The sequence below is a fragment of the Oryctolagus cuniculus genome, chromosome 13, assembly GCF_051225735.1.
Source record: "Oryctolagus cuniculus isolate XC-2025 breed Fujian yellow rabbit chromosome 13, ASM5122573v1, whole genome shotgun sequence".
In the NCBI taxonomy this organism is placed as follows: domain Eukaryota; kingdom Metazoa; phylum Chordata; class Mammalia; order Lagomorpha; family Leporidae; genus Oryctolagus; species Oryctolagus cuniculus.
This window is the reverse complement of record NC_142879.1, coordinates 70,863,308-70,890,781: the sequence shown is the minus strand read 5'-3', so window position 1 is coordinate 70,890,781 and position 27,474 is coordinate 70,863,308. Positions and strand designations below refer to the sequence as shown.

General features: G+C 49.3%; 1 protein-coding gene across 5 annotated transcripts in view; it reads left to right on the top strand.

Annotated features, from left to right (window-relative positions):
• CAMK1D (calcium/calmodulin dependent protein kinase ID) overlaps positions 1 to 27,474 on the top strand; it is a 458,904-nt gene that overhangs the window by 226,993 nt on the left and 204,437 nt on the right. The window contains exon 1 of one of the 5 annotated variants that reach the window (XM_089311753.1): positions 2,360 to 3,378. The exons of 3 other annotated variants lie outside the window; for them this stretch is intronic. In XM_089311753.1, the coding sequence (XP_089167879.1) occupies positions 3,299 to 3,378 (80 nt within the window). In that variant the 5' untranslated portion in view covers positions 2,360 to 3,298. Of the gene's footprint in view, positions 1 to 2,359; positions 3,379 to 8,680; positions 8,886 to 27,474 lie in introns of those variants that run through there. One more of the 5 variants, XM_051821556.3, reaches the window with a different exon arrangement.

Genomic DNA, 27,474 nt, shown 5'->3' with positions numbered 1-27,474 from the left:
CAGCAGGACATAGTAGACCCAGGGCTCCTCATCTGCATAATGCAGGAAATGGAGCAGCCCTGGGAGCTGGTCCTGCTGATTCCGTAGGAGACGGGCAAAGCCCGGCCCTCAGGAAATGCAGAAAATGAACTTGGTGTCTTCTCCGAAGTATGGTGGTGCCCTAGAGAAAGCGTGAGTGCTGCCAGGGTAGAGTCAGACCCTGGGGAGTTAACTTCAGGGGTCCTTCAGAGAGCCCTTCCTGAGCTTCCACACAGGGCTGGTTGAGGAGGTGGCCAGGGCTTCAGACGTCTCCATTGCATTCATTCATTTTTTTTTTTTAGATTTATTTATTTATTTGAAAGAGTTACAGAGAGACAGAGAGGGAGAGAGAGAGATATCTTCCATCTGCTGGTTCACTTCCCAAGTGGCTACAATGGCTGGAGCTGGGCCATTCCAAAAGCCAGAGCCAGGAGCTTCTTCTGGGTCTCCCACGCAGGTGCAGGAGCCCAAGGACTTGGGCCATCTTCTACTGCTTTCCCAGGGCACAGCAGAGAGCTGGATTGGAAGTGGAGCAGCCCGGTCTCCAACTGGTGCCCATATGGGATGCCGACACTGCAGGCTGGGGCTTTGCCTGCTACACCACAGCGCCATAGCGCCGGCCCCACATTGATTTGTTTTTGTTTGCTGTTCCTCTCTCCCTCCATCCCTCCCTTCTTTTCCTACCGGGCTTTAAAGCTGAGTAGAACATTCTCATCTGTGCATCTCAGTGCCTCCACGCACAAGCATATTTTAGGGCTGCCTGTATGAGAGCTTCTTCATGCACGAGGCCATGGCATCGCCCAAAGGGTGGGTTCTGTAGTGAGGAATTCAGAAAACCGCCCAGGCCACTTTGCAAGGCGTCTGTCTCCCAGGAATGTGTCCTGAGGCATCCCTGGCAGACTGCGCCCCCTCCTGCAGGCCCAAGGCGGGAACCTTCCAGCGAGGACCTGGTACGCTTTGGTGACCCCAGGAATGTGAAGAAAGAAACCATGTTGACAGTTGTTCTGATGCATCATGGAGCTTTCCTATCCAGATCCTTTCACTTTCAAGTTCCCAGGAGCCCAAACCTGGAGGTACTTTCCATGTTTATGTTTTTAAGAAAGTGAGATTCAATAACGAAGCAAAACAGAACCACCGAGGAAAATACTCTGCAGCAACGATGGCCCTGGCAACAGATTGGTGTGCCTCACAGTGTTTTTCTGTGAATGTGTTGAGATTGAAGGTAGTCAAGTTTTGTTTTTTAAAGATTTTTTTGAGGCCAGCGCTGCGGCTCACTAGGCTAATCCTCCACCTAGCAGCGCCAGCACACTGAGTTCTAGTCCTGGTTGGGACGCTGGATTCTTTCCTGGTTGCCCCTCTTCCAGGCCAGCTCTCTGCTGTGGCCCGGGAAGGCAGTGGAGGATGGCCCAAGTGCTTGGGCCCTGCACCCGCATGGGAGACCAGGATAAGTACCTGGCTCCTGCCTTCGGATCAGCGCGGTGCACTGGCCGCAGCGCACCAGCCGTGGCGGCCATTGGAGGGTGAACCAACGGCAAAAGGAAGCCCTTTCTCTCTGTCTCTCTCTCTCACTATCCACTCTGCCTGTCAAAAAAAAAAAATTTATTTGAGAGAGAGCATGCAATCATTCATCTGCCAATTCTCTCCTCAAATAGCCACGATGGTTTGAGTTGAGCCAGACTGAAATTGGGAGCCTGGATCTCCATTTAGGTCTCCCACATGGGTGCAGGGAACCAAGCGCTTGGGCCATCTTGTGCTGCTTTCTCAGGCGTGTTAGCAGGGAGCTGGATCGGAAGTGGAGCAGCCAGGACTCAAAGTGGTGCTCATCGGGGATGCAGGCTTCAAGAGTGGTGGCTTCACCTACTGCGCCGCCAAGTGCCCCAAAATCAGGTGTTTAAATAGCAGTTTTTCTTCTTTTGTCACTCTAGTGTTACCAGGAAGGAAGCCTGGATTGTGTTTTATGGTACAAAATAGCCCTGTGGCAGCTATAAAGAGCCACTACTCCAAATCAGAGAAATCTTCAAGTAAACGGGTTAGTGCATCTCACAAACCTGAACTTGAATGCAGACGTAGAATGTCTGTTCTTACAAAGCATCCCTGCCTTGCCTTTCGTCTCCTTTCCCCTCGGATGGATGCGTGCTGGAACACATTCCTGGGATCCACAGACCGGAAGAGGCGTTGTCAGACAAAGGTCAAGTGCGTTCACTTTCGGGGGTTCCTCTCGGTCTGTGTAAACTGGGACGGGGTGTTTCATCTCTGCAATTGTCAGGTGTCTCATGGGAGAAATTACAGGCTGATACAAAGAGTTGAAGCAATGATCTGTGCAAAGCACTTGGGGCCGTTGCTGGCAGGCAGTGCCAGCAGCAGCTGCTCATCCTGACAGTTTCTCTTGCTGCAGCTGTAAGTCCAAGCCCTGGCCTCCCAGACACCCATCCGCCGGCAGAGACATCATGCGAACAGACAGAAAAATCATTGGTGGTAGAGATGAGGATAGAGGTGTTATAGGACTGGTGTCCTCCAACCCAGGTGCAACAGGGAAGTCTTGAAGACCCAACCGTGTCTTTTATTATTTTAAAGAATTATTTTATTAATTTGAAAGAGTTACAGAGAGAGGTAGAGCCAGAGAGGTCTTCCATTCCGCTGGATCAATCCACCAAATGACCGCAACAGCCAGAGCTGATCTGATCTTAAACCAAGAACCAGGAGCTTCCTCCAGGTCTCCCACACGGGGTGCAGGGGCCCAAGGACTTGGGCCATCTTCTACTGCTATCTCAGGCCATAGAAGAGAGCTGGATCAGAAGAGAAGCAGCCAGGACTAGAACTGGCACCCTTATGGGATGCCGGTGCTGCAGGCTGGGGCTTTAACCCACTGCTCCACAGTGCCGGCCACCTCTAGCCATGTCTTAAAGGACATGTTACTGTGGTCAAGAAGTGAGAGCGAGCCACGGGGGACATCAACATCTTAGGGCTGGATGGCGGAGGAGGGGAACCCACAGAAATGCACCTAGCAACAATAGAAGAGGCAGCGGGACGTCTCATCTGTCTTGCAGCACTCTGGAGAATTCAGGAAAAAGAAGGACTAGAAAGTGGCATGGGATTCAGCGAGCACAAAGTCCCCTGCACTTCGCTAAGAACCATTTCCACCAAGGAGCCGCCAGTGGGCTGCTGGCTGTGGTTGAGCATCGGGTTCTTTGGATAGGGTTGGGAGGAAGAAGCAGCAGCCCAGGTTTGCAGACTGATTTGAAGCCCCCAGTTGAGGTCACCAGATCCCTATGGGGAAGGGATGCGCCCATTGTCCCCTGGCTCCAGAGCGTGGCATGAGCACTCTGCCCTCAGCAGTCGGTCACCTGGGGAGTCGAGTTGGTAAGTTTTCTGGAGGGGTGGCACCGGCAGTGTGGGATTGCATGTGCTGTCTCGGGACAGTGCTCCCAGCTCCCGCCTCCTCTCTCTGGACACAGCCCTGACCCTGGGGTGCTGTGTCTGCCTCCAGAGAAACCCACTCTCTTACTGGAGTATATGGAAGCTGAACATTCTTAATACAGAACGTGTGATAGAATACCCAGTGAGGATGAGGGAGCCGCAGGAGCCCTAGGTCTGACACACATCTGAAGGCAGAGGGCGTCCTGAGCTGCTGACACAAGCTCTCAGGTCTGCCTGGCAGGGACCATCCTAGGGGTAGACACTCCCTCAGCTTTTTATCTCTTCACCACCCAGACTTTACAATGCAACCTTTTGATCTTAATCTGGGTTCTGGAAGTAAACTTCTCTTCTTTGAATGAACACAGGCTAACCATCCTGGCTTTTCCCATCTGCTTGCCAGTTGTAAGATTTGATTGTAAATTGTGCATTGACTTTTTGGCGAATGCATCCGTTTCCTGTCAGTTTGGTTACTGGAATTCAAGACCTAGGATTCCTTAAGGGCCCTGATAAGCACACACTTGCAGAGGATTCAGTAGACCCAATGCACTCGTGGAAGTACTTTCCCTCTCAATCCAAACCGCAAACCCACGTGGTCTCCCTTTTATTGATGAAGAAACTGAGGCACAGAGACCCTTAGTAATCTGTCTCAGCTCACACGGTCAGGGAGTCTCAGAACAGGTTGTGAACCCAGGCCTCTGGCTCCCCTGTCTGCTTCCTAACCGCCACCCTGGCTGGCTCCTGCCTGGTGAGTTCCAGAGATGAGAATGAGACTCTGTGCCCTTGGACTCCATGCAGATTCAGAGAACCTGGGAGACTACACCTGAGTGAAGCGTGGGCCCAGCCCGGGAGGGCGCATAGCTCTGCTGTTCCTAGGAGAGGGTGGAGACCTTTGGGGAGAGAGGAAGTGGCCGTGCTGCTGAGGGTTGGGAAGGCATGCATCCGCACCTGGTGGCACAGGTGCGGCAGCTTCTTAGAGCACCCGTGTTGTTCCCTGCAGCAGCAGAGACTGGAGCCCCTGTGATCCTGCAGTTTCTGTGATTGCCTTCATAGCAGAGAAAGCTCACAGAGACTTGGAGTTGTTAGTAGCATCCTGTTAAGAATCAAACTTGGGGAGGGCGTCTGGCACCGTGGTTAGGATATCACCCCCATCCCTTATCAGAGTGCCTGGATTTGAGTCCTGGCTCTGCTTCCAATCCGGCTTCCTGCTGATGTGCTCTCTGGGGGGTAACAGGTTTAATGGGGCCCCTGCCACCCATGTGGGAGACCTAGATGGAGTTCCAGGATCATGGCTTTGGCCCGGCCCAGCCCTGACGGTTGGAGGGAGGGCATTATGGGGTGTGAATCAGTAGATGGGGAAATCTCTCTCTGCCATCCAGTTACATAAAGAAATAGTTTTAAAAACAAAAAGCAAAAGCAACAACAAAAACCTCAGGGGCATTTAGTCGTGGCACCGTGGCACATGGGTCCTCCCAAGCCACAGGCATGGCAGGAGCTGTGTCTCTAGGGAATTTCATGGCCGAATTCAGTGAGTGACCTCTGTCTCCAGGTCTGATGGAGTAGAGGGTGTGCGTGGGTGGGGGTGGGGTGGGGTGTGCCTCTGTCTGTTGGTTACAAGCAGGAGCAAAGGTAGGTAGGCTGCAGATGGAACACTCACCTTTCCCTACACTTTAGGGCTAATTAACCCCCTGCCTCCTCCAACAACTCCATTACCAGTGTCTTTAAACCCATCCTCCAGCAACCTCAAGGCCCCAGAAACAAGAAAGAGAGAAAGAGAGAAAGGAAAGAAAGGAAGAAAGAAAGGGAAGGAAGGGAAGGAAACTTTGTCCACAAGTAAAAGTTTGGAAACCTTCATCCTGAATCTCTGCCTTCTAAATTGGCACCCAGAGGCCGGCGTTGTGGGGCAGTGAGTAACGACACTACCTGCAATGCTGGCATCCCATATGGGTGCCAGTTCCAGTCCTGGCTGCTCCACTTCCGATCCAGCTTCCTGCTACTGTGCCTGGGAAAGCAGTGGAGGATGGCTCAAGTGCTTGGGCCCCTGCCACCCACCTGGGACACCCAGATGAAGCTCCTGGCTCCTGGCTTTGGCATGACCCAGCCCTGGCCATTGTGGCTGTCTGGGAAGTTAACCAATGGATGGACAATCTTTCTGTCTCTCCCTGTTTGTGTAACTCTGACTTTCCAATAAATGAATAAATCTGTTAAAAAAAAAAAAAAGGCATCCGCGTGGCCTAGATGGCTCCCGCCATGGGCAGCCTGTGCATGTGGCAGCAGTTCAGTGGTGGTTATGCCACAGCCATCATCATTTTGCAAAGCCATTAAAAATAGGGCAGTGTTATTGACAATCCTGCTTGCATTTTCCTCCTGCAAAATATGTGAATAGACTTGTGCACTGCAAACTTTTTCCATCTCGAAACTTGGGAGGCCCTTTCAGTCCTTTGGCCGTGGTGTGCTGGAGCCAGAGGGTGTTTCCCTTGTTTTGCTGTCTGCCACCGTGCTTTGTTAGCTCATTTTGCCACATTGCCCGGCTACATCTTGAATCAAAAGCAAACAAACGGAATGGCCATGAAAGCAGAGTAAGGTTTAAAGGTATTTTGCCTGGATTACACTGAAGCTGAAGGCATAAATTTGACTTATGTTATCCCTCTGTTGTTTCTATTTTTGGTTTGGGTATGTGTTCCTACTTACCATACTGTGGGATCATCGGCTCATAAAAACATCAGATGAGAGAGCCTGAGACCACCTGGGAGGCCACCTTCCCAGCGTGGGGCTAGCGTCTGTCCATGGAATCCTAGGCAAGACTCGCCTTACAAGGCAGAGGCCGCTGCATTGGGACAACCTGCCCATTGGCTTGTCTTCTGTGCTTTTTCTGCTGGTACCATGCAGTAATGCTGATGGCAAAGGATCCTTTCACTGCGAGCTAGGGGAGTAGGTACTGTGCTCAGGACCCAGTGTATCACCCAAGTTGAGCTTTGTGTTTTCAAGGTAAGCAGTAATAGCTCAGTTGGACAGAGATACAACTTCCCGAGTGAGTGCAGGAACCTGAATTCAGAGTCCTGGCTGTGACCTTGGAGCCTACTGCCTCCTCTCCTTCCCGCTGCCCCACCTGTGCACCCACACACTGCTGGCCTCCTCCTGAGATTGCCAGTTTCATAACACTGCTGGAGCTAACTCCTAGCCTTCCCGGTGTGAACTGTCTTTCCCAACAAGCGTACAGTGGGGCCCTTTCCCTGCTGCTCTGGATGAAAGATTGTTGTGGTTCCTGGGTCACGTTTGTTTGCTCTTGACAGCCACATCACATATCCTGCAATGGTTGAGTTTTTTCCTCACTGAAATCTGCAGAATTTCACAGTTAATTGATGGCTGCCCCATGCTCATTCTTTGCTACCTACTTATTATTAATATTTTAACTAAAGGGGCATTGTAAGGAGAACATGGTTCACAAAAAAATTGGACCATTTCAGTTCTTCAGTTTCTTTACCTAATAGCCATGTTTCTTTATCTATAAAGTAAGTGTGATAATAGTATTTTCTTCCTTAGGTTGTACAAATTGAATTAAGTCATACTGAAGGTTTCTTTTCTGTCTTTATTTTTCATTTTATTTGAAATGCAGAGAAAGAGAGAGATTGAGACAGATCTTCCATCCACTGGTTCATTCCCCAAAAGCTCACATGTGGGGCCATTCCCATACAGGTGTCCCAAGTGGCATCTCACCCCAAACTCATACTTACAAGCACTTGGAATCCAGGCTGGCAAGTGGCATGCGTTCCCTAAATGTTGTTACATGCAAAATGAATCTCTATCATTGACAAAAAATTAGACCATGGGTTGACTTTATATGCACATTTAACTTAAGCAAATCCAGCCAGACGCATGCCTCTTCTGTGTAAGTATGCTGTAAAGTCTGACTTCACATGTGCTCTCTGTCTTGTGTAGCCATAGTTTTATATATTACAGTGTTCTAAATATGGTTACTTTGTTTCACTGAATATATAAAAATGCAAGAATTTTCTGTAGAAATTTCCAATTTCTTATACAGATTTTTTGCCATTTTTTTTTTGCTGAATTTATAGCCTAGTCTCTTTTTAAGATTGCAAAAAGTTTTTTAAATTAAAACATTTTTGATTGGCAGGTAATATTTGTGTGCTTAAAAATGGAGTACAGCACAATATTTCAGCACATGAATGCAGTGTGAACTGATCAAATTAGACAGTTAACCTTTGCCTTCCTGCCAGTTCTCGAGTTCCTCATACAGCATAGAAAGCATTGTTGAGGCCGGCGCCGCGGCTCACGAGGCTAATCCTCCGCCTTGCAGCGCCGGCACACCCAGTTCTAGTCCTGGTCGGGGCGCCAGATTCTGTCCCGGTTGCCCCTCTTCCAAGCCAGCTCTCTGCTGTGGCCCGGGAGTGCAGTGGAGGATGGCCCAAGTACTTGGGCCCTGCACCCCGTGGGAGACCAGGAGAAGCACCTGGCTCCTGCCATCAGATCAGCGCAGTGCGCCGGCTGCAGCGCGCCAGCTGCGGCGGCCATTGGAGGGTGAACCAAGGGCGAAGGAAGACCTTTCTCTCTGTCTCTCTCTCTCTCACTGTCCACTCTGCCTGTCAAAAAAAAAAAAAAAAAAAAAAAAAAAAAAAAAAAAAGGAAAGCATTGTTGTGCACAGCTACCCCGCCGTGCTATGCAACACTAGGCTTGTTATTGCTACTAGACTTGTTATTGCTGTCTGTGCGTTGGTACCCGTTAACCCTCTCCTGTTTCCCCATCTCCCCTACTCTTCTCAGACTCTAGTAATCTTTCTTTTTTAACTTCCACCTATGAAAGAAACAGTTGTCTTTGTGGGTCTGGCTTTTTTCCCTTCACATAATGATCATGGGTTTCAGCTGCTTTGCTTCCGATGTTAGACTTTCCTTCTTTGATGGCTGAGTCCTGTTGCACTGTGAATGTATACCGCATTTTCTTTGTCCATTTGCCCATCGGTAACCCGGTTGATTGCATACACTGGCTGTTGTGCGTAGTGCTGCAGTGGATTTGGGAGTGCAGGTGTCTCTGTGGTGTGCTAGCTCGTTTCCTGGGACTGTGTTCTCAGAAGTAGGATGGTAGATCTGCTTTTAGGTGTTTGTGGAGCTTCTGTACTGCTCTCCATCGTGGCTGCACTGATTGTCGAGTTTTGCCTAAGACCATGTTGCAAGATCTGTGATGCAACACTGCAGAGACCAGCCACCCGTGGTGAGCTCCCTTGCCTCCCCCTGCACAACTCATTCACTGTGGAGAAACGCCCATGGGGCCGTCTAGGGCTGCCAGCTGTTGTGACCCAGGAAAACAAGAAGTGGCTCATGGAGTCTGCTTCTTGGAGTTCCATGCATAGCAGTTACTATGGTAGAAACTGCTGACCTGGAAGAGTCAGCCGCAAGTGTCCACCCTGCAAAGACAGGGGTGTGTGCGTTTCAGCAAGGTGAGTGCAGTTCAGCATGTGTCCAGACCTGCGGGTTCTCAGGGGCGGCGGCGTTTGAGACATGTTTAAAGAGCTGGAAGGACAGGCCAAGCTGGAGGGCAGAGAGGGCGTTCTGAGAGGCAGCAGCACGCAGAAGCCTGAGAACCCCAAAGCGTGTTTGGAGCAAGCAGGGAGTCTGTGTGGTGGAGGCAAGGTGGGGTGGGGGCAGCCAGATGGTGGAGGCTACTGGGCCACCCTCTGGTGAGTGAGAGCCATGGATTGCTCTAAGCAGAGGGAACTGGTTTTGTGTTTTTGATCGAGGCTCTTCAATTTCAGTATTCCATTTCAGGTAAATATGTGAATATATTAATCCCATCAAGGTACGGTTTCTGGCAGGAGATGGTTCAAGTCCTTTGCTCCTCCCTGGAAATGGAACTAAGGAAAGAACCTGACTTCTGTGTTGTGCTGGTGGTTGTAGGTGACTGCTTGCGTGTGCACGTTTAAGGCCTTGGTAAAAGCTGGTAAGGAAATCTGAAAAAATGGAATTGGCTTGCCTATTAGGAACTGTGGCCAAACTTAAATACTATATTTCTTAAATAACTGTGCAAAGTTGATTGAAATACAAAAATTGAGTTATCTTGACCTGTAATTATAGAAACCAACATTTATTGATGCTGTAGTGCTGCCGTCTTGCTGTGAACTAGCTCACTGAACCCATACCACCACACCAGCCTCGCAGATAGCTACCATTTTTGTCCAACCTTCACAGAAAAACCCCAAGGCCATGGGGGCTCATGGAGCCTCTCAAAATGTAGGGGATGAGAGAGCCAGGGTAGGACCCAGGTGCTCTGCCTCCAAGGTCCACACAGGTGAATAATATGACACCTACTTCAGAGGCTTTTGTTAACCAGGTGGCGTGTGTGTTTGGTGGGGGTGGGGCTGGAGCAGGTGATGGCCGAAAGTTTAGCCAGCCTCCCACCCTCCCTCTCCCACCTACCTCCCTCCCCAAATAGTCACAATGGCCAGGGCTGGACCAGGCCAAAGCCAGGAGCCTGGAACTCTATCCTGGTCTCCCATGGGGGTGCAGGGGCCCAAGCACATGGGCCATTTCCTGCTGCTTTCCCTGGTGCCTTTGAAGGGAGCACGGTCAGTGTGGAACAGCCGGGACTTGAATGGGCACTCGTATTGGGGTGAGCAGCACTGCAGGTGGCTTAAGCCACTTTGCCACCACACTGACTCCAGGATTGCCTTTTCAATATTTGTCCCCGAATGGTCATAAGAGTATAATGTATGCTGGAATCAGCTAAGACTTCACTGTGAGCATCTCATAAGCAAGGCAAGTGATAGGTTTTTTTTTTGTTTTTTTGTTTTTTTTTTTTTGTCTCGTCTCCTCAAGGACACACTCCGGTGATAGGATTTGGAATAAAATTGACAGGTGAAGGTGCATTTAAGCTTTGCAGTAAAATTAGCAGTAGACCAAAGGGAACATGCTTACTGAGCTTACGGGCTCATTAGCCAGTACTATTATTTCCTTATAAATGTGTTTTTTCTACAATGTCCCAAGTAAAGTGTGTTCTTAGAATATAAATAAGAAAAAAAAAGCACCTAAGTAAAAAGAAAATGGTTATCATCCTATTACACAGAAATCCCACTAATTCTGACAGCATTTATGTTAAGGAGTACCATGTAGCCTCTCTCCCGCTCCAGAACACACGAGTTGACACCAGTCTTGTGGGAGCAGCATGATGATGGCTGGGCTGGAAAACCAGGGCTTCCAGGAGACACAGCTGCTTGTTAACTTTGAGGACAGAAGCGATTTCCGGTCCCAGCCGTGTCTGTGTTCTGCCCCTGCGACCCAGTGCCAGGATCCTGAGTGCCAGGTGCACCCTTGCTTGGGCTTTCCTGGTTGCTGACATACCTGCTGGGCTATTTTTGCTGCTCTGGATTTAATGTCTCTGATCTGAATGGTCACAAATGATGGAACTTTGAAAGAAACAGCGTGTCCCTGAAATGTGGATTTCCACGAGTGAAATCCTCAAAATCCCAGTAGTGCCTATTCAAACTGAGACATGGAGTCATGCGTGTTCCAGACCATTAATTCAATGAGATAGCAACCGTGATTGGATTAGGGTGCTTTTTCGGTATTGATTTTGAAATGTCGATTCAGAATTGTCTCTGTCTGCCTTGTCACCAAGGCCTAGCATCCTATCCCCATTTACATAATTGATTGTTTTGCATTAATTCTCAATTGTTGTGGGCACGGTGTTGAGAAGCAGCTGGACGGTAGCCACCAGGCCATGGCCTGTCTGTGATCGGCTACAGAGTCAAGGCTCTTCTTGGATTTTTTTTTTTTACTTCCACCATCCTTGAATACACCCTCCCTTGCTACTCATCCTCTCTATCCATATCTACAATAATGAGCTTAACACATCCTTTGGAATACATGGGCCTCTTCAATTTTTTCGTTCTATGGTGTCTGTTGTGCATGCACTGTTCTGTTTTTGATTGGCATGGAAGGCACTGCTCTATAGATTCCATTCTGTTTCTTGCCATTTTCATGGCACGGAGTTTGCAGCACTGGTCTGTGCCACCGTATGAGTGTGGCTCACTGTTTTTAGCTGCTCATCCTGTTTTGCTGTCTCCTTAGCGATGGGTGCCTGGAAGGCCTTGCACTCCTGCCTCGGTGAAGGGTTTCCTGATGGCCCTCTTGTGCCTGTCCCTCCGTGGACGTGTCGGGGAGCGTCGTGGGGACTTTTATTCGGGAGGCGGCATCCTGGCACTTAATGTCATGGACTGAGAGCTTGTTCTGATTCTTGGGGTTGAGTGCTCTCTGTGTGCACTGCATGATGGTGCTTTGGGAGATTTATGAGGAAACCACAGGGGACTTAACAAACAGTTAAAATTCATGGTGAGAAGTGAGTGACAATAAAGAGGGTAGGAGGGGTCTTCAGATAGCTCGTGGGATTTGTGTAGTGTGAAAAATGTTGCACAGGTTTCATTGTATTGCAGCAAAATACATTTAGCTTTTATTCAGTTTTCCAAGATCTCTTTGAACTATCCCTGTGTGTGGATAGTAGTAATAATAGTTACCATTTATTGACTGTTATTTTTTTGCCAATCATGTGCAGCCTCTTAATTCTCATAACTCTACGAAAGCGTATCATCCATTTCATTTACAGTTAAAAGACAGTTCAGAGTGGCCAAGGAATTTGCCCTAGGATGCACAGCAAGTGTGGTGGCAGTGCTGAGGTTTAAGCCTGGGCCTTGCTTTCAGCAGTCTGCTGTGGTCTCATTGCTTGCTGGGGCTGCCTGCCAAGATGAGGAATCTGTTTTTGAAGAAACCATTCAGTCTGAGCACATAGCAAGTGCTCAATAAGCACTTCTTGATTAGCGGTGCAAGCAAGCATGGCTAATGTTTTCGAGAAGTAGATAATTCTCAGCTCTGTTTACATGCTTCATGTCTGGTAAACGGATCTCCCAGTGATCCTGTGAGGTCAGTTCCATTTTTTGTTTTCTCTGTTTTGTTCCCGAGCAAAGGAAAGCTTCAGAGAAGGAAAACAGCGTGACCAGATGCGCGTGAGCTGGCTGTTTAACTTTCGAGATTTTATTTTGAGAAAGTTGCAGACCCAAGTGCATTTGGAATAAATAATAGGCAGAGATCCCTGGAACTGCATCACCAAGTTCCTCCTGATGGGAACATCTTACAAGACTGTAGTACAGGGTATCACAGCCAAGATGTTGGCATGGACACAGTCCAGATACAGAAGTTTCTCTGGATTTTTGCTATTGGCCGTTTTGTAGCAGGTGCACTTCCCTCCTGTTCCCATCTCCCCCCTTAGCCTGGGCAACCTGTAATCTGGTTCTTTCAAAAATGCTGTTGTTGGGGCTGGCGCTGTGGCGCACTAGGTTAATCCTCCATATGGGTGCTGGTTCTAGTCCTGGCTGCTCCTTTTCCTGTCCAGCTCTCTGCTATGACCTGGGAAAGCAGTAGAGGATGGCCCAAGTCCTTGGGCTCCTGCACCCACATGGAAGACCTAGAAGAAGCTCCTGGCTCCTGGCTTCAGATTGGCACAGTTCCAGCCATTGCGGCCAATTGGAGAGTGAACCAATGGAAGGAAGACCTCTGTCTCTGTCTCTCCCTCTCACTGTCTGTAACTCTACCTCACAAATAAAATAAATTAAAAAATCTTTTAAAATGTTATTGTGGGTGGAATGATAGAATATATAACCGTCACCTTCGGGGATTTTCTTTCTCCCTCAGTATTCTCTGGAGTTGCTTGTCATGTGTCAGTAGCCTGTGGCACTTTATTGCTGAGAAGTGTTGAATGTACAAGGCGTGCCCTTGTTACACTGTTCACCAGTTCAAGGACATTTAGATTGTTTCCAGTTTGTGGTTCTTAAAAACGGAGGAGCTGCTATAAACATCCGTGTGCAGGTTTCTGAGTGCACATAAATTTTTATTTCTGTGGGACAAATGCCCAGGAGTTGAATCGTTGGGTTACACGGTGGTTGCATGTGTAGTTTGCAAAGCAGCTGCCAAACTGGTTGGCACTGGTTGGCTGTGCCGTTTAACGTTCCCAACAGCAGTGTTTGAGCGTTCCCCTGCCTCCTGGCCAGCATTTGTGTTTGTCAGCACTTTGTGGTTTTAGCCATTCTCATAGGTGTCTTCCTGTAGCTTTGGCGTGCGTTTCCCCCAAGCCTGCTCTCGTTGAACGTCTTTTCATGTGCTTACTTGCCATCGGTTTATCTTCCCTGGAATGGTCCTTCATGCTCAGGTTTAATGTGATGGTTTGCTTTTTTACTGTTGGATTTTTAAAGTTCTTTATGTAGTCTGAATATTGATCTCTGGTGGAGACTTGGTTAGCAACTGTTTTCTCTCCCTCTGTAGTTTGTCTTTTTATCCCCTTAATGGTGGATAAAAATGAGGCAGAAAGAAAGCCTAGGGGGGCTTGCCACCATGTAGGTCCCTGGATCTTATGGCCTCTGACCCTTTTGTGTGTTTGGTATGTGATACCCAGGGTTTTGTTGTACGAAGCTCCTCGGGTTAGGGTAGGGTTGTTGCCAGTGAATTCAGTGTAAGTGGGCACCACCAGCAGCTGACGAAGCCCTGAGTACACCCAATTTACCGCTTATCCTGCTGAGCATCAGAGCACACCTCGAGCCTCGGCAGGTGTTGCTCTGTGGTCATGGGTCTGACTGGGCGCCGCTGGCCCGGGGCTGGAGCCCATCTCTCCAGAGGGTGATCCCACATGCTGCTAGTCCAGCAAAAGACCCCAGTGCAAAGCTCAAGGTATGGTTTCCACTGGATGCCTTTCATTGTCACACCATCATCAAGTGGAAAGATCTTAATCTGAACCCTTACAAGTTGGGGACCATCAATCCTGAGCAGGGAGAAGATGGAAAAGTACCTGTACCTCTGTCTTTTGGAAGCAAAGGCGCCAGCTGGGGTTTGAGTCCTGCCATTCAGCCCCCAGGCCACTGCGGGTGCTGGAGAGGAGAACTCTGAGCCAGCGGTAGTGGTTGGATAGGCGCTGTGGGACAGCTTGAACTTGAGTGGGTCAGAAAAAGAGGCTGTGGGAAGGTAAGGAAGAAGTTTTCTTGTCGTGGAGAGGGGAGCACACACGAGTGATTAGGATGTGCATGTGAGAGCGGACCGGTGTGGGAACAAGCATGGCGTCTCCATCCCTGGTGATGCTGTGTGCGACAGGGAGGAGGAGCCAGGGTGGGAGGAGCCTGAGTGGGAGGAGTCACGGTGTGCCCACCCCCACTCCCAGCCTCATTCCATTTTTCATTTCCTTCCTTCCTTTTTAATCCCTACATTTCCCAAATTTATGAGACCACAAAGACCTTATTTATTTATTTATTTATTTATTTTTCACAAGGACTTATCTCGTGGACTAACCCGTGCCTTTCCTGAGAACTAAACCTGGGGAGACCCCATGATGAAGATGACAGCTGACCATGGGCTATAATTGAGAGTTTGCCTGCCTGCTACCTTGTGAAAACCATGCACATTTTCCATGCTCCTTTTTATTTGCAAAATAGCATTTTATCTTGCCAAAGCAGAAACTGTTATTCAGAAACCATTTAAAATGGTAACTAAGGAACACAAACTAAAAATCAGTACAACCTCTTACAAAAAATTGGTTATTTTTTAAGTATTTTTCTTCTGTGTTATGCAGATTGTGTGTGTGCGTGCACATGCGTACATTTTTTTCGTTATTTTATTCGATTCTTGTCCAGGGAAAACACTGCAGTTCTATCTTCTTCACAGGTTTCCGAATGTCCAGGACTTCGCTGTTGACTGTTGGGGCAGTGCTGTGCCACAGCTGCCCAGAGCCTACTATTATTTAGCTTAACTAAAACTCTGTGCCCTTTGTCACGAGCTCCCCTTCCCCCTCCCCCGGCCCCTGCCAGCCACCATTCCACTCTTTGATTCCGTGAGTCTGATAATTTTCCGTAGCTTACATAAGTGCGGTCAGGTAGTGTTTGTCTTTCTGTGGCTGGCTTAACCTCATAAAGGGTCACCTGTTGCAGAATTCCTTCCCTTCCCACAGCGGGAAGGTATTGTGTGGTGTGTGGGTGCCACATTTTCTTCACCTGTTCACCTGTGTGGGGACACCGAGGTTGCCAACACTTCTTGGCTGTTCTGAGCCTCCCTCTTTGCTTTTGTACTAGAGAACTTTCTCCTATAGAGAAGTGATCTCTTCGGGATGCAGGCGAGGCCAGTTCAGTCACTGATGAATTCCCCTGCGAGGGGAGAGTGGCAGAGGACGTGGCTTTCCGTTCATCTGCATTGTGCTCCTTGTGTAGTAGTGAAGACAAAATGCTGTGTGTAGGGCCCTGCCTGGCCGCCAGAACCCTCCCTTCTCTTTCTTTCTAAAACTGTTTATTTGTCATTAACTTGAAAGATAGAGTGACAGAGAGAGAGAGAGAATCTTCAATCCACTGATACACTCCCCAGATGCCTGTAACAGGGCTGGGCCAGGTCAAAGCCAGCATCCAGGGATTGCATCCTGGTTGCCCACATGGGTTGCAGGGACCCAAGCACTCGGGCCATCTTCTGCTGCCCTGTCAGGTGTATTAGCAGGAAGCGGGATTGGAAGTGAAACAGCCAGGAGTTGAACTGGTGGAATGCCAGTGTCACTAGTGTGGCCACAGTGCCTGCCCGTTTCTTTCTTTTTCTTTAAATTAAACCCCCATTCTCTGTCTTCTCACTGTGAGCTGATGCATGCTTCGTCCTGACCCTGTGGTGCCAGCCACCCTCGTGGAAGTCTGTGAAGAATTTCCCATGTATGCAGTCAGTCAAATTGTGGAAGAATTCATCAATGTCTTCTCTAGAGAGCTTTGGAAAGATTTGTGAAGATTAAATGTGGACATATGTGGGATAACTCACATTATGTGGATCGTGGAAGTGTGTACCATCTAAGACAGAAGTTGTACACTCACAAAATCAGACCTCCAGGCACCAGAGAGGGAATCCAGCATGAACCCGTGTATTCATTTTTGTTGGTTTTCATAGGAAAATTAACATATATTCATCATAACAAGTTGGGTAGCATCAAAATGTACTTTTTCTTTTTTTGACAGGCAGAGTTAGGCAGTGAGAGAGAGAGAGACAGAAAGAAAGGTCTTCCTTCTGTTGGTTCACCCCCACAAATGGCTGCTGCAGCTGGCGCACTGCACCGATCCAAAGCCAGAAGCCAGGTGCTTCCTCCTGATCTCCCATGCGGGCACAGGGCCCAAGCACTTGGGCCATCCTCCACTGCACTCCTGGGCCACAGCAGAGAGCTGGACTGGAAGAGGAGCAACTGGGACAGAATGCAGCACCCCAACTGGGACTAGAACCCGGTGTGCTGGCGCTGCAGGCAGAGGATTAGCCTAGTGAGCCATGGTGCCGGCCTACCAAAATGTACTTTGAAAAAGTTTTCTGTAATCTTCAGTTCTTCTTATTTTCTACCAGTGTATCCAGTGTTAAAATTTTGTTTTCTGGTGCAGGTATCAGGCACAGTGGCTAAGACATAGCTTAACTACCTGCATCCCATGCAAGAGAGCTTGGGTTCAGGTCTCGGCTCTCTTTCTGATCCAGCTTCCTACTAATGCACATCCTGGGAGGCCTCAGGTGTGGCTCAGGTACTTGGGTGCCTGCCACTCACATGGGAGACCTGGATTGAGTTTCCAGCTCCTGGCTGGGCCTGGCTCAGCCCCAGATGTTGGAGGCATTTGTGGAGTGAGTTGGTGGATGAGAGATTGCTCTTAGTCTCCGCCTTTAAGTAAATTGTATTAAACTTTGAAAAGTGATAACATTTTGTTTTCTACCAGTGTTCGTTTTTCTTTATATTCATAATTCAAATATATAAGTGGTTTGTTTCCTTTTTTATTTTATTTTAAATAAAAGCTATATTACAGTCATATTACACCAGAACTAGCATTTTGTATATAAACATACATCTTGACCATTTCGGTGAGTCTTTACATTAATTTAACTTTTAACTTTATTTTTACTAAATCCACATGCTTGTGCAGAATTTTAAAAATACAGTACAAGGACACTGATTGTGAAAGAGCACCAGACATTGCCCCATTCCTCCCCCACTTTTTGATGTTCTCTCTCTCTCTTTGCAAAGGCAGACTTTGAACTCTTTCAACTCTTTCATCTGGAATTTACCATCGGTTACTAAACATGTTTCTGCTACTCTCCTTTGATTCATCTGTTGGAGAGTGTCATTGATTGACATGGTACTAAGCAAGGATCCAGCTCCTTTATCTAACTCCATGAAAATGCATACTGCTCACACACACACACACACACACACACACACACACACACCTCAGTTGATTAAATCAATGTTGGATGCTTGCATTATTGTGATTATGTAAATAATTCAGCAAAATCATAAGCTATATCATGAATACAGTTTTACATCCCCTTTGTTTTCCTTAAAGTTAATAATTGCCTGTTAAATTTTTTTGAAGGGGGGCTGGTGCTGTGGCATAGTGGATAAAGCCATCCCCTGCAGTTCTGGCATCCCATATAGGTGCTGGTTTGAGTCCCGGCTGCTCCATTTCCAATCCAGATCTCTGCTGATGTGCCTGGGAAAGCAGCAGAATATGGCCAAAATACTTGGGAGACCTGGAAGAAGCTCCTGGATCGTGGCTTTGGCCTGGTGCAGCTCTGGCCATTGCAGCCTTTTGTGGCATGAACCAGCAGATGGAAGATCCATCTCTCTCTCTCTCACTCTTTCTGTAAAACTGCCTTTCAAATAAATAAATTAATCTTTTAGGAAAAAAAAGCTTTTGAATCCCTCTCAGGGTGGAATTTATATACAGTAAAACACAGTTGTTTAAAATACACGGTAGAGGGGCCAGCACCGTGGCTCACTTGGTGAGGCGCCAACATCCCATATGGGCGCCAGGTGCTAGTCCCGGTTGCTCCGCTTCCAGTCCAGCTCTCTTCTGTGGCCCAGGAGGGTATTGGAGGATGGCCCAAGTGCTTGGGCGCCTGTACCTGCATGGGAGACCAGGAAGAAGCACCTGGCTCCTGGCTTTGGATCAGTGCAGCGCTGGCCATGGCAGCCATTTGGGGGCTGAACCAACGGAAGGAAGACTTTTCTCTCTGTCTCCCTCACTGTCTACCTGTCAAATAAAATAATAAAATACATGGTAGAGAGGGGTTTGCATTTTCACAGACATTAAGCAGCTGCTTGGGTCACTGTATGGGAGTGCCTGGGTTCAAGTACCTGCTCCACTCCTGATCCAGCTTCCTGCTAACGTGCACCCTGGGAGGCAGCAGAAGATGGCTCAAATACTTGGGTACCTGCCATCCACATAGGAGACCCAGTTGTTGGCCTGGCCTAGTCCCAGCTTTGTGGCATCTGGGGGACTAAACCAATGGGTAGAAGATCTTTCTCTGTCTCTTTCTCTTTTTGCCTTCCAAATAAAAATGAAAATAAATAAAAATTTTAAAAATTTAATTGTACTACATTTTCATGAGTTTTTGGGCTAGTCCATCTTATAATCACCACTCCAGTCCGTCAACAATGGAACATTTCTCCAGCCTTCCGTAGTTCCCTGGTGTTGCTTCCCAGTTAGGCCCCTCTGAACCCTGTCCGCTGCCCCAGGCAGCCAGTGGTCTGATTTTCTTCACATAAACTACTGTTGCCTGTTGTAGGACTTCCAATAAATGCAGTAATGCAGCCTGTGCTATTTGTTTGGTATCTGTCACTCAGAATAACACTCACGAGCGGCATTCCTGCTGCTGCCTCTGTTCTTCACTGCTGGCTGGAATTCTGTTGCCTGCATTGTTTATCTGTTCACCTGCTGATGAACATTTGCATTCTCTCCGGTTTTTCCCTTCTTTTGTAAATCTCCAGACGTGGACTCGCTGGGAAGTTTGACAGGTGTGTTTAACTATGTTCCAAAGTGGATGTACCTGTTTTCATTTCTCCGGTAATGTAAGAGAATTCTTGTTGCTCATCCATCTTTGGTGTTGTCAGTCGGTTTAGTTTTAGCCATCCTAGTGCAGATGTAGTCCTAGTTCATTGTGTGTGTGTGTGTGTGTGTGTGCAGGCACGTATGTGCAGGTCCATGTATGTATGTATGTATATGTGGGTGTGTTTTAAATGAATAGTTTTTTTTTAAATCAGTTTTAGTGTTTTTTTAAAATAAATGAGTGGAAAGTACAGGGAGTTCCTGTACATTCTCATGCATTTCTCCTATTAGCACCACATGGTATTAGCCTGGTAGGTTTGTTAGGGTTGATTGGCCGCTATTGATACGTTATTGTTAACTCAAGGCCACACATGACATTAGAGTTTACTCTGTGTTATCCGCTCTGTGGGCATCCACAGAGAACCTGGATTCCCCCTCTGTGCTCCCTCTGTTCCTCTCTCCCTTGCCCCTCTCCTCCCGCACCCTGGAAACCAGTGAACTCTCTCCTGCCTCCATCTAGTTCTGTCTTATCCAGAAGGTCAGATGGTCGGAATAGTACATTATGCCGCCTTTCGAGATTGGCTTCTTTCATTGACTATGCAGTTGAGATTCCTCCATGTGCCTCGAGAGCTTTATTTTTAAGTGCTGAGTAATATTCCAGTGTCTTACCCATGGAAGGGCATCTCAGCTGCTCCTGAGTCTGCGCAGGTGGGAAGAAAGTGCTATACACATCTAGGTGTGCTTGTTGGGGCGAGGCTGGCTGCCTGCACTCTGGGAGCTGACTGACCGAGGAGGGACTTGCACTCAGTCACCTGTTTTCTCTGAAGCGCTTGGACCTCCTCTTGGCTGGCTGTATGGGAGCCCGGCTGCTCCTGGGGTCTGGCTGCAGGATAAGGGGAGCATGCAGGGGTCTCAGTGGCCCATTAAGGACTGCTCCAAGCCCCTGTTTTCAGCCCAACCTGTACAGGAATTGGGCACTTTCCATTCCCCAGCCTTGCGGAGCTCAGTGATGCAAACCATCCCTGCTTTTGTTTGCTTTCCACCATCCTACCCTTAGGCGCAGGTTTTAGATTTTCTGGTCCGCCAAATCGGTTACATCTCATCCATGTGCTTTTATGCTTCCCCATTTTTTGACCTATTTGGAGAAGCCATCTCTTCTCTTGGTCTTTCCTGCTATGTATGGTGAAAGGCCTCCAGCTTGTTCTTTTTAAAAAAATATATATATATTGGCCGGTGCCATGGCTCACTAGGCTAATCCTCTGCCTGTGGCGCCAGCACTCCGGGTTCTAGTCCTGGCTGGGGAGCTGGATTCTGTCCCGGTGGCTCCTTTTCCAGTCCAGCTCTCTGCTGTGGCCCAGGAAGGCAGATGGCCCACGTGCTTGGACCCTGCACCTGCATGGGAGAGCAGGAGGAAGCACCTGGCTCCTGGCTTCAGATCAGCACAGCACCGGCCACAGCGGTCATTTGGGGAGTGAACCAAAGGAAGGAAGACCTTTCTCTCTGTCTCTCTCTCTCACTGTCTAACTCTGCCTGTCAAAAAAAATTATTTGTTTATTTCAAAGTCAGAGTTACACAGAGAGAGGCAGAGAGAGGTCTTCCATCTGCTGGTTCACTCCTCAGTTGGTCGCAATGGCTGGAGCTGTGCTGATCTGAATCCAGGAGCCAAGAGCTTCTTCCAGGTCTCTGACACAGGTGCAGGGGCCCAAGGACTTGGGCCACCCTCCGCTGCTTTCCCAGGCCACAGCAGAGAGCTGGATTGGAAGTGGAGCAGCCGGGACTCGAACTGGTGCCCATATGAGATGCTGGTACAATGTCCTGCTTTGAGCCTTCTAGAGCTGAGAGTGTCCCTCCTTAGGACCACTGGGATGGAAAAGGGCTGAGGTGGACCTGGGAGCACTGTGACCCATCTCCACTTGGTTTTTTTTTTCACCATTTTAATTTTTGATCTCCCCACACCCCTGTAAGACAGTGGAGGTCCCTCAAGCATAGGGTGGTACTCCCTCAGCAGGAAAAGACATCTGGAACGTCTGGGTGGAGCCAGGTAGGGTCTGCACTGGTGAGCCCCTGTGCCACTTCTGGGCCCTGGTACCTGCTCTTCTGCAATGTACTGTTTCCTGCTCAGCGTCCACCTCCTGGGTGTGACTCCAGGAGGGATGCTCGTCTCTCAGGAGGGCCAGTGCCAGCTTTCCTTGCCCACTCTGTGTGAGTAGAGCCTACCCCAGTCCTCACAAGTGGATGGAGGAGCAGGTACAATACAGGTCCCTGGCTTCCTCTGACTCCTAGCCACAATGATGTCAGTGCTACTGATTGTTCATGCTAGAAACCCTGCCCAGCACTTTATATTTATAGTGTGTAGCATATTCCATTATTTTAGAATTACTAGTATATTACATCACTTTATACGAGTTTCTTTTATCCTCACCCAAGAGTGCTCTCATTTTACGGTCGAGGCAAGCGAGAAGACTTACGTTAAATAATTTTCCCTGTGACTTTCAACTAGGATTTGAACTTGGCATCTCTGGGTCAGTGGTCCAGGCCTTCATGCTCGTGCCCAGTGGCCTCATTCGTTCCTGTGGCTGGTTCTGCCCTCATGTCCTTCACCTTGGTGTCCCCTCCTCTGGTGTCACAGCAGCCCTCCGAGAAACTTCTCCATAGTCGAGTAGGTGGGGGTCCTACAGCTGGGGCTTCAGTCTGTGGGAAACACCAGGGGCAGCTGAACGGACTCCATCTGGGCTCTGTTTCTCTCTCCTTCTAGTCTTTCCTCCTGTGAGTTAGTTCTGCACCCACAATTGCTTATCAGTTGGACAAACAAGGACTTCCTGTGTTCCAAGTTCTCATATAAACAAACTGATTTGGTTCTCAGAACAACCCATTATCTCCCCTTAATAGGTGGGTCAACAGAGACCAGAGAGGCTGAGTCACTTGCCCAGGGTCCCACAGTTGGAACTGACAGAGGGGCTTTGAATGCAGGCAGTATGGCTGCAGAGCCCATGCTGTTAGTGACCCTGCTTTACTGCGTGGTGTCAGCCCCTGGCCAGCCAGGTCCTTCCTTGGTAGGATGCTCCCATCCTTTGCCTTGGCCTTCCGAGCTCTTCAGAACTGATGCCCAGTTGACTTTACCCTGCCCCATCTCTGGGAGTTGCTGGAGATGATTTAATCCTACTGACTGTGGGAGGGGCCTCCCAGCTCAGTGTTCCCACATGCAGGTGATGACTCAGCATGCAAGTAGCATGTTCTCCCCCCACCCTGTGTTCCTATGTGCAGATGACAACTCAGCATGCAAGTAGCATGTTCTCCCCCCACCCTGTGTTCCTATGTGCAGATGACAACTCAGCATGCAAGTAGCATGTTCTCCCCCCCACCCTGTGTTCCCACATGCAGATGACAACTCAGCATGCAAGTAGCATGTTCTCCCCCCTACCTTGTGTTCCCACATGCAGGTGACAACTCAGCATGCAAGTTGCATGTTCTCCCCTCCCCCATCGTGTTCCCACATGCAGGTGATGACTCAGTATGCAAGTAGCATGTTCTCCCCTCCCCCCCACCTTGTGTTCCCACATGCAGGTGATAACTCAGCATGTAAGTAGCATGTTCTCCCCTCCCCCCCACCTTGTGTTCCCACATGCAGGTGATGACTCAGCATGCAAGTAGCATGTTCTCCCCTCCCCCCATTATTAGGAATACAGAGACACCAGCCTTGGGCAACTGTCGTTGGAGAAAATGGAACAACCACAGTTTAGCTCTGACAGGGACTCAGGAACACATTTGTGGAGAGGTCACACGTGGTGTTTGTCTCCCTGCTTCCTCCTGAGAGCCTCAGTCCTCTCCTCTCCTTGGTTTCGCTTTCTGTTCTGAAAAGAGGGCTTCAGATAGAAAATTCCTGGCTTGTGGCCTCTTTCCTGGAATACGAGAAGGAACCTTTTGAGATTTGGCATTTTCTGCCCAGAGCTGATTGAAGGTGCAAATTCCCAGTTGGAAAAGCATTTCTGCGTCCCGAGCAATCCTTGGTAACCATCAGTGAGACTGAGGAAAACCTGGGGGCTTCCGTTGAGAGATTCTGACTCATGACATCCGGTGGCTGGTCCTGGGGTTTGTATTACGGAAAAGTCTTCCCTTGGTTCTGATGCATTGGCCCCATTGGGCACTGCTGGTGTTAGGCTGTCGCCTGTTGAAGTGCAGTCTGCCTTGTGAGAGGTAAAATGTTAAGCACTGTGTTTCGGGGTGCAAGCACTGTGTTTCGGGGTGCAGCACGCTTCCCTGGGCTCATGATACTGTACATCCTGTTGATTCTATAAAGTGTAATAGCTGTACAGGGCAGAGAGAGCGCCTCAGAACTAGCCACCCGAAGGCATGTTGCTGGGAGCTTCTGTTTGTTAGTTACAAACAAAACACAAAAACAAGTAGTGCCCTGGTGTTGCTGAAGTTATTTTATTGCCATCTCTCACACTGTAACTTTGTGTGCTGTGAAGTTGGCACCTGACCTTGTGGAAACATCTCCTCCCAAGGTGATGAAAGCCCGAGATGACAGGAAACACACTTACACACAAGTGTGAACGTACATTCAGACCAGGAGAGAAACGGAGTGGGAGCCTGGTCCTTTCTTCCAGGCTGGTGGTGTTCCCACGTGGAGGGTGGCGGAGTAGCACATGGTGCAAAGGCGGACGCCTCTATGTGGCTGTCAAGAGAAGAGCTTCTTGGTGGGAACCACCCGGTGATAGTGGTTACAGCCCAGGACAGCTCAGCCTCCATGGTATCTTACAAGAAAGTACCAAATGGTAGCACGCATGCTCTCTGAGCTATTTTTTTCTCTTGGTTTTGTTATAATGTCTACTTCTCTGGGCTCCAGCCACTGTCCACAGGGAGCATCATGAAAAGCAAGACGCTCCGGGTGCAACAGGGGGCGCGAGCACCCACCGAGACCATCTTGTTGGTCCGGCACATGTGACTGGCTCTCACCACGTCTCTTGGTGTCTTCCCTGGCAGTAAATGAACAGCAAGTGTGTGATGACTTGAATGTTCAACACAGATCCTTTGAGTCTGTTCATGAATGTTGTCACGGTGATTTGTGTGTGGCTAAAATATTTGTGGCTAAACTGGGTGATGGATGTGGGAGCAGACACTTTAAGGAAGATGGTCAGTCTTTAAAAGAAAAAATTCAAACTATTGAACATGTCCCTGAAAAGTCAAGACATTGTTCATGGTGCAAGAGGCTGTCATTTGGATTAGGGAACGGTCCCGACGGGACAAGCGCTGTGAAAGAAGAAGAAAAGCTGGGAGTTGGGACAGGGGGGCTTGAGGAAATGCATTTACCACTTGCTGCAAGTTATGCTGGCAGGACACAGGTGCCCAGAGCAGAAACTGTGTCTCCAGCCCCAACCCTGCAGACTGGGAGATGCTTAGCAAAGACGTGTTGAATGAATGAGTGAATGGTTAAAGTCCCAAAGCAAGGAGCAAGGGTTGGCTGTTGCCAGAGGAGCTGATTGGATCCTTCCTGTTTTGGGGGGCGGTGCTCCAGCTCTTCTGGCCAATGGGCAGTGACTCTTTGGTTAAGGCTGTGTCGAGCTCTCCTGCAGGCTTCTCGGTGGTTTGCGGACTGTGCGGCTCAGTTTCACCTGCCTCCTTACAGTGCCTGCTCTCAGATCCTTCCCCCGGTTCAACATGAGACTGACTCAGATCTGGGGGGAGGAAGTAGCAGAGGATATTTTTTGAGACAACCGGAAATGGAAGGAGCCAGTGCAAGTGGGGAAATAGGTGCGGAAAAACCCTGGGAGGGAGCGACCCAGGCGAGTGGGGTCCCAGCAGGAAGACCTCAGTGCTGCACCAGGGGGTCAGACCAGCTGACAGGGCCAGGTCTTGCGGGCCATGCAGGCTGCTGCAAGGAGACTGGCTAACGTTCTGATGGTGGGGGAAGGCCCTGAGGGTCGGTGTCTCACTTCTGAGTTCTCCCATGTGTCTGAACCTTACAGCAGCCTGGAGTACACAAGTCAGACACAGTTATTCCCATTTCCGAGATAAGAACAATGAGGCTCTGTGTGGTTCCAACAGCCCATTGGGTGTTCTCTCTCTGCCACCAACGTGGACAGCCTGTAAAGTGAAGTGTTTTCTGATTTGTGGGTCTCCAGGGCTAGTCGCTTGTCCCTCCCTGCTCTGACGGGTCCAAAGGAGCCGAGCCGGAGCCGCAGCATCTGCCTTGGGATTGTTCCCATCACCGGAGTGCATGTTTATTTTGGGTCCCTCACTGTGGGAGAAGCTGGAGAGACTGGATGGAGAAAATAGGTAGAAAGGACTTGAGTGGCCCTAGGGGCAGGGGGAGCTCACTGGAGCCCAGGGGTTCGTATTGCTTTCCCTCTGAGGACGGGCAGCACCAGGAGGCAACACGCAATCATCACGTAGCTGGATTTCTGGCTGCCTACTCTCCCTTTCCATGGAGGAGTGAACCAGAGAAGGTGGGCTTCAAGTGTGGAGCTCAGAGCGATGGAGCATAGTGCATATTGGGAGACCCCCTGCCCCTAAGGTGGGGGTGGAACTGGGCGCCAGGGCTGTGTGCAGATTCAAGCTGTGCTTCGCAAAGGGGAGCTGCACGCCTGCCTCTGGGATGCTCTGACCTTCATCCTCACTGGGGGTTTGGAGGCGTCTGTGGCTCCCACACAGTAGTATGTCTGGAGCTTGGCACAGCCTGCCTTGGTCAGAGATTCCATCTCAGCCATCTGGGCCCCTCATTGGCATTGTGGGCAATTGGGAGGGAGACTGAGGCACAGTGGTGAGGTGCCAGTGGGTATCTATGCGCAGGAGTGGGTTTTTTTTTTTTTTAAGATTTATTTATTTGAAAGGCAGAGTAATGAAGGAGACACAGAGGCAGAGAGAAGGGGCGGGGAGGGAGGGAGAAAGGGAGGGAGGAGGAATCTTCCATCTGCTGGTTCATACTGCAAATGGCCATAACACCTGGGGCTAGGCCAGGCTGAAGCCAGGAGCTTCTTCCAGGTCTCCCAAGCACTTGGGCCATCTTCCACTGCTTTCCCAGGTGCATTAGCAGGGAGCTGGATCAGAAGTGGAGTGGCTGGGACTCGAACTGGTGCCCATATGGGATGCTGGAGTTCCAGGTGGCACAGCTACACCCCAATGCCGGGACCCAATGTTTGTTGTTTAAAGAAGATCGCCCACTCTCTCCTGGTTTGAACTGGTTGTTTTCCATGTTGCCAAGCCATTCTTTCACAGGTCCCATGCCCAGGTAGCCCCTTTCCTCTACTTCTTGAGCTGCACAGCGTGGAATGTGCAATGGCTCATTTAGGAGAGGAAAAAATAGAACCAAAGCCCCCATCTGCTTTTTCCGGAGACACTTCCAAATGAGCAGTGCTCCCTCTTCCCCCTGGTCAGCTGTTTCCAGCCACACTCCAGCCCCCGGTGATCACCCTGTGGCCCCACTGCCTGTCCCATAAGCAGTGATCCAAGGGCCAGAGGGCCTGGGACGGTTGCTGTGCTCATCATATAGCTCCGTGGTATGCAGAGCGGGGAGCTCCTGTCTCCTGGGCAGCTGCATTCCCATGCTGCTTTGCTTCTGTCTACTTCTGCCTGTCCTGGAGACAGCCTTCTCAGATGCTCCTTCTGAAGGGCTGAGTGTCACGTCTCCCGACCTCGTGTAGAGGCTGGGGTTTCAAGCCCTTGCACCTACTAGCTAATCCAGTTACACTTTTCTCTGCTCCTGAGAGCCATCGGCTCAGGGTTCCTTAAAGGGGAGGCCCTCACTGTACCTGCAGCCAGGTGTTTGGATGGTTACCATGGGGACCAAATTGGTGGTCATATGCACGTCCTTGTTCACTTGTTCATCCATTCATTCATTCATTCATTGGGCAGGTGCCATATACTGTGCTAGGAGATAGTGACCAAGACAGATGAAGTCCTTATTTACTTATTTATTTATTTAAAAGATTTATTTGTTTATTTTAAATGCAGAGTTACAGAGTGAGGGAGAGACAGAGAGACAGAGAGAGAGAGAGAGAGAGATCTTCCATCAGCTGGTTCACTCTCTAAATAGCTACAATGGCCAGGAGCCAGGAACTCCATCCAGATTTCCCATGTGGGCGGCAGAGGCCCAAGGACATAGGCCATCTTCTGCTGCCTTCCCAGGTGCGTTGGCAGGGATTGGAAGTGGAGAAGCCAGGACTCATATGGGATGCTGGCA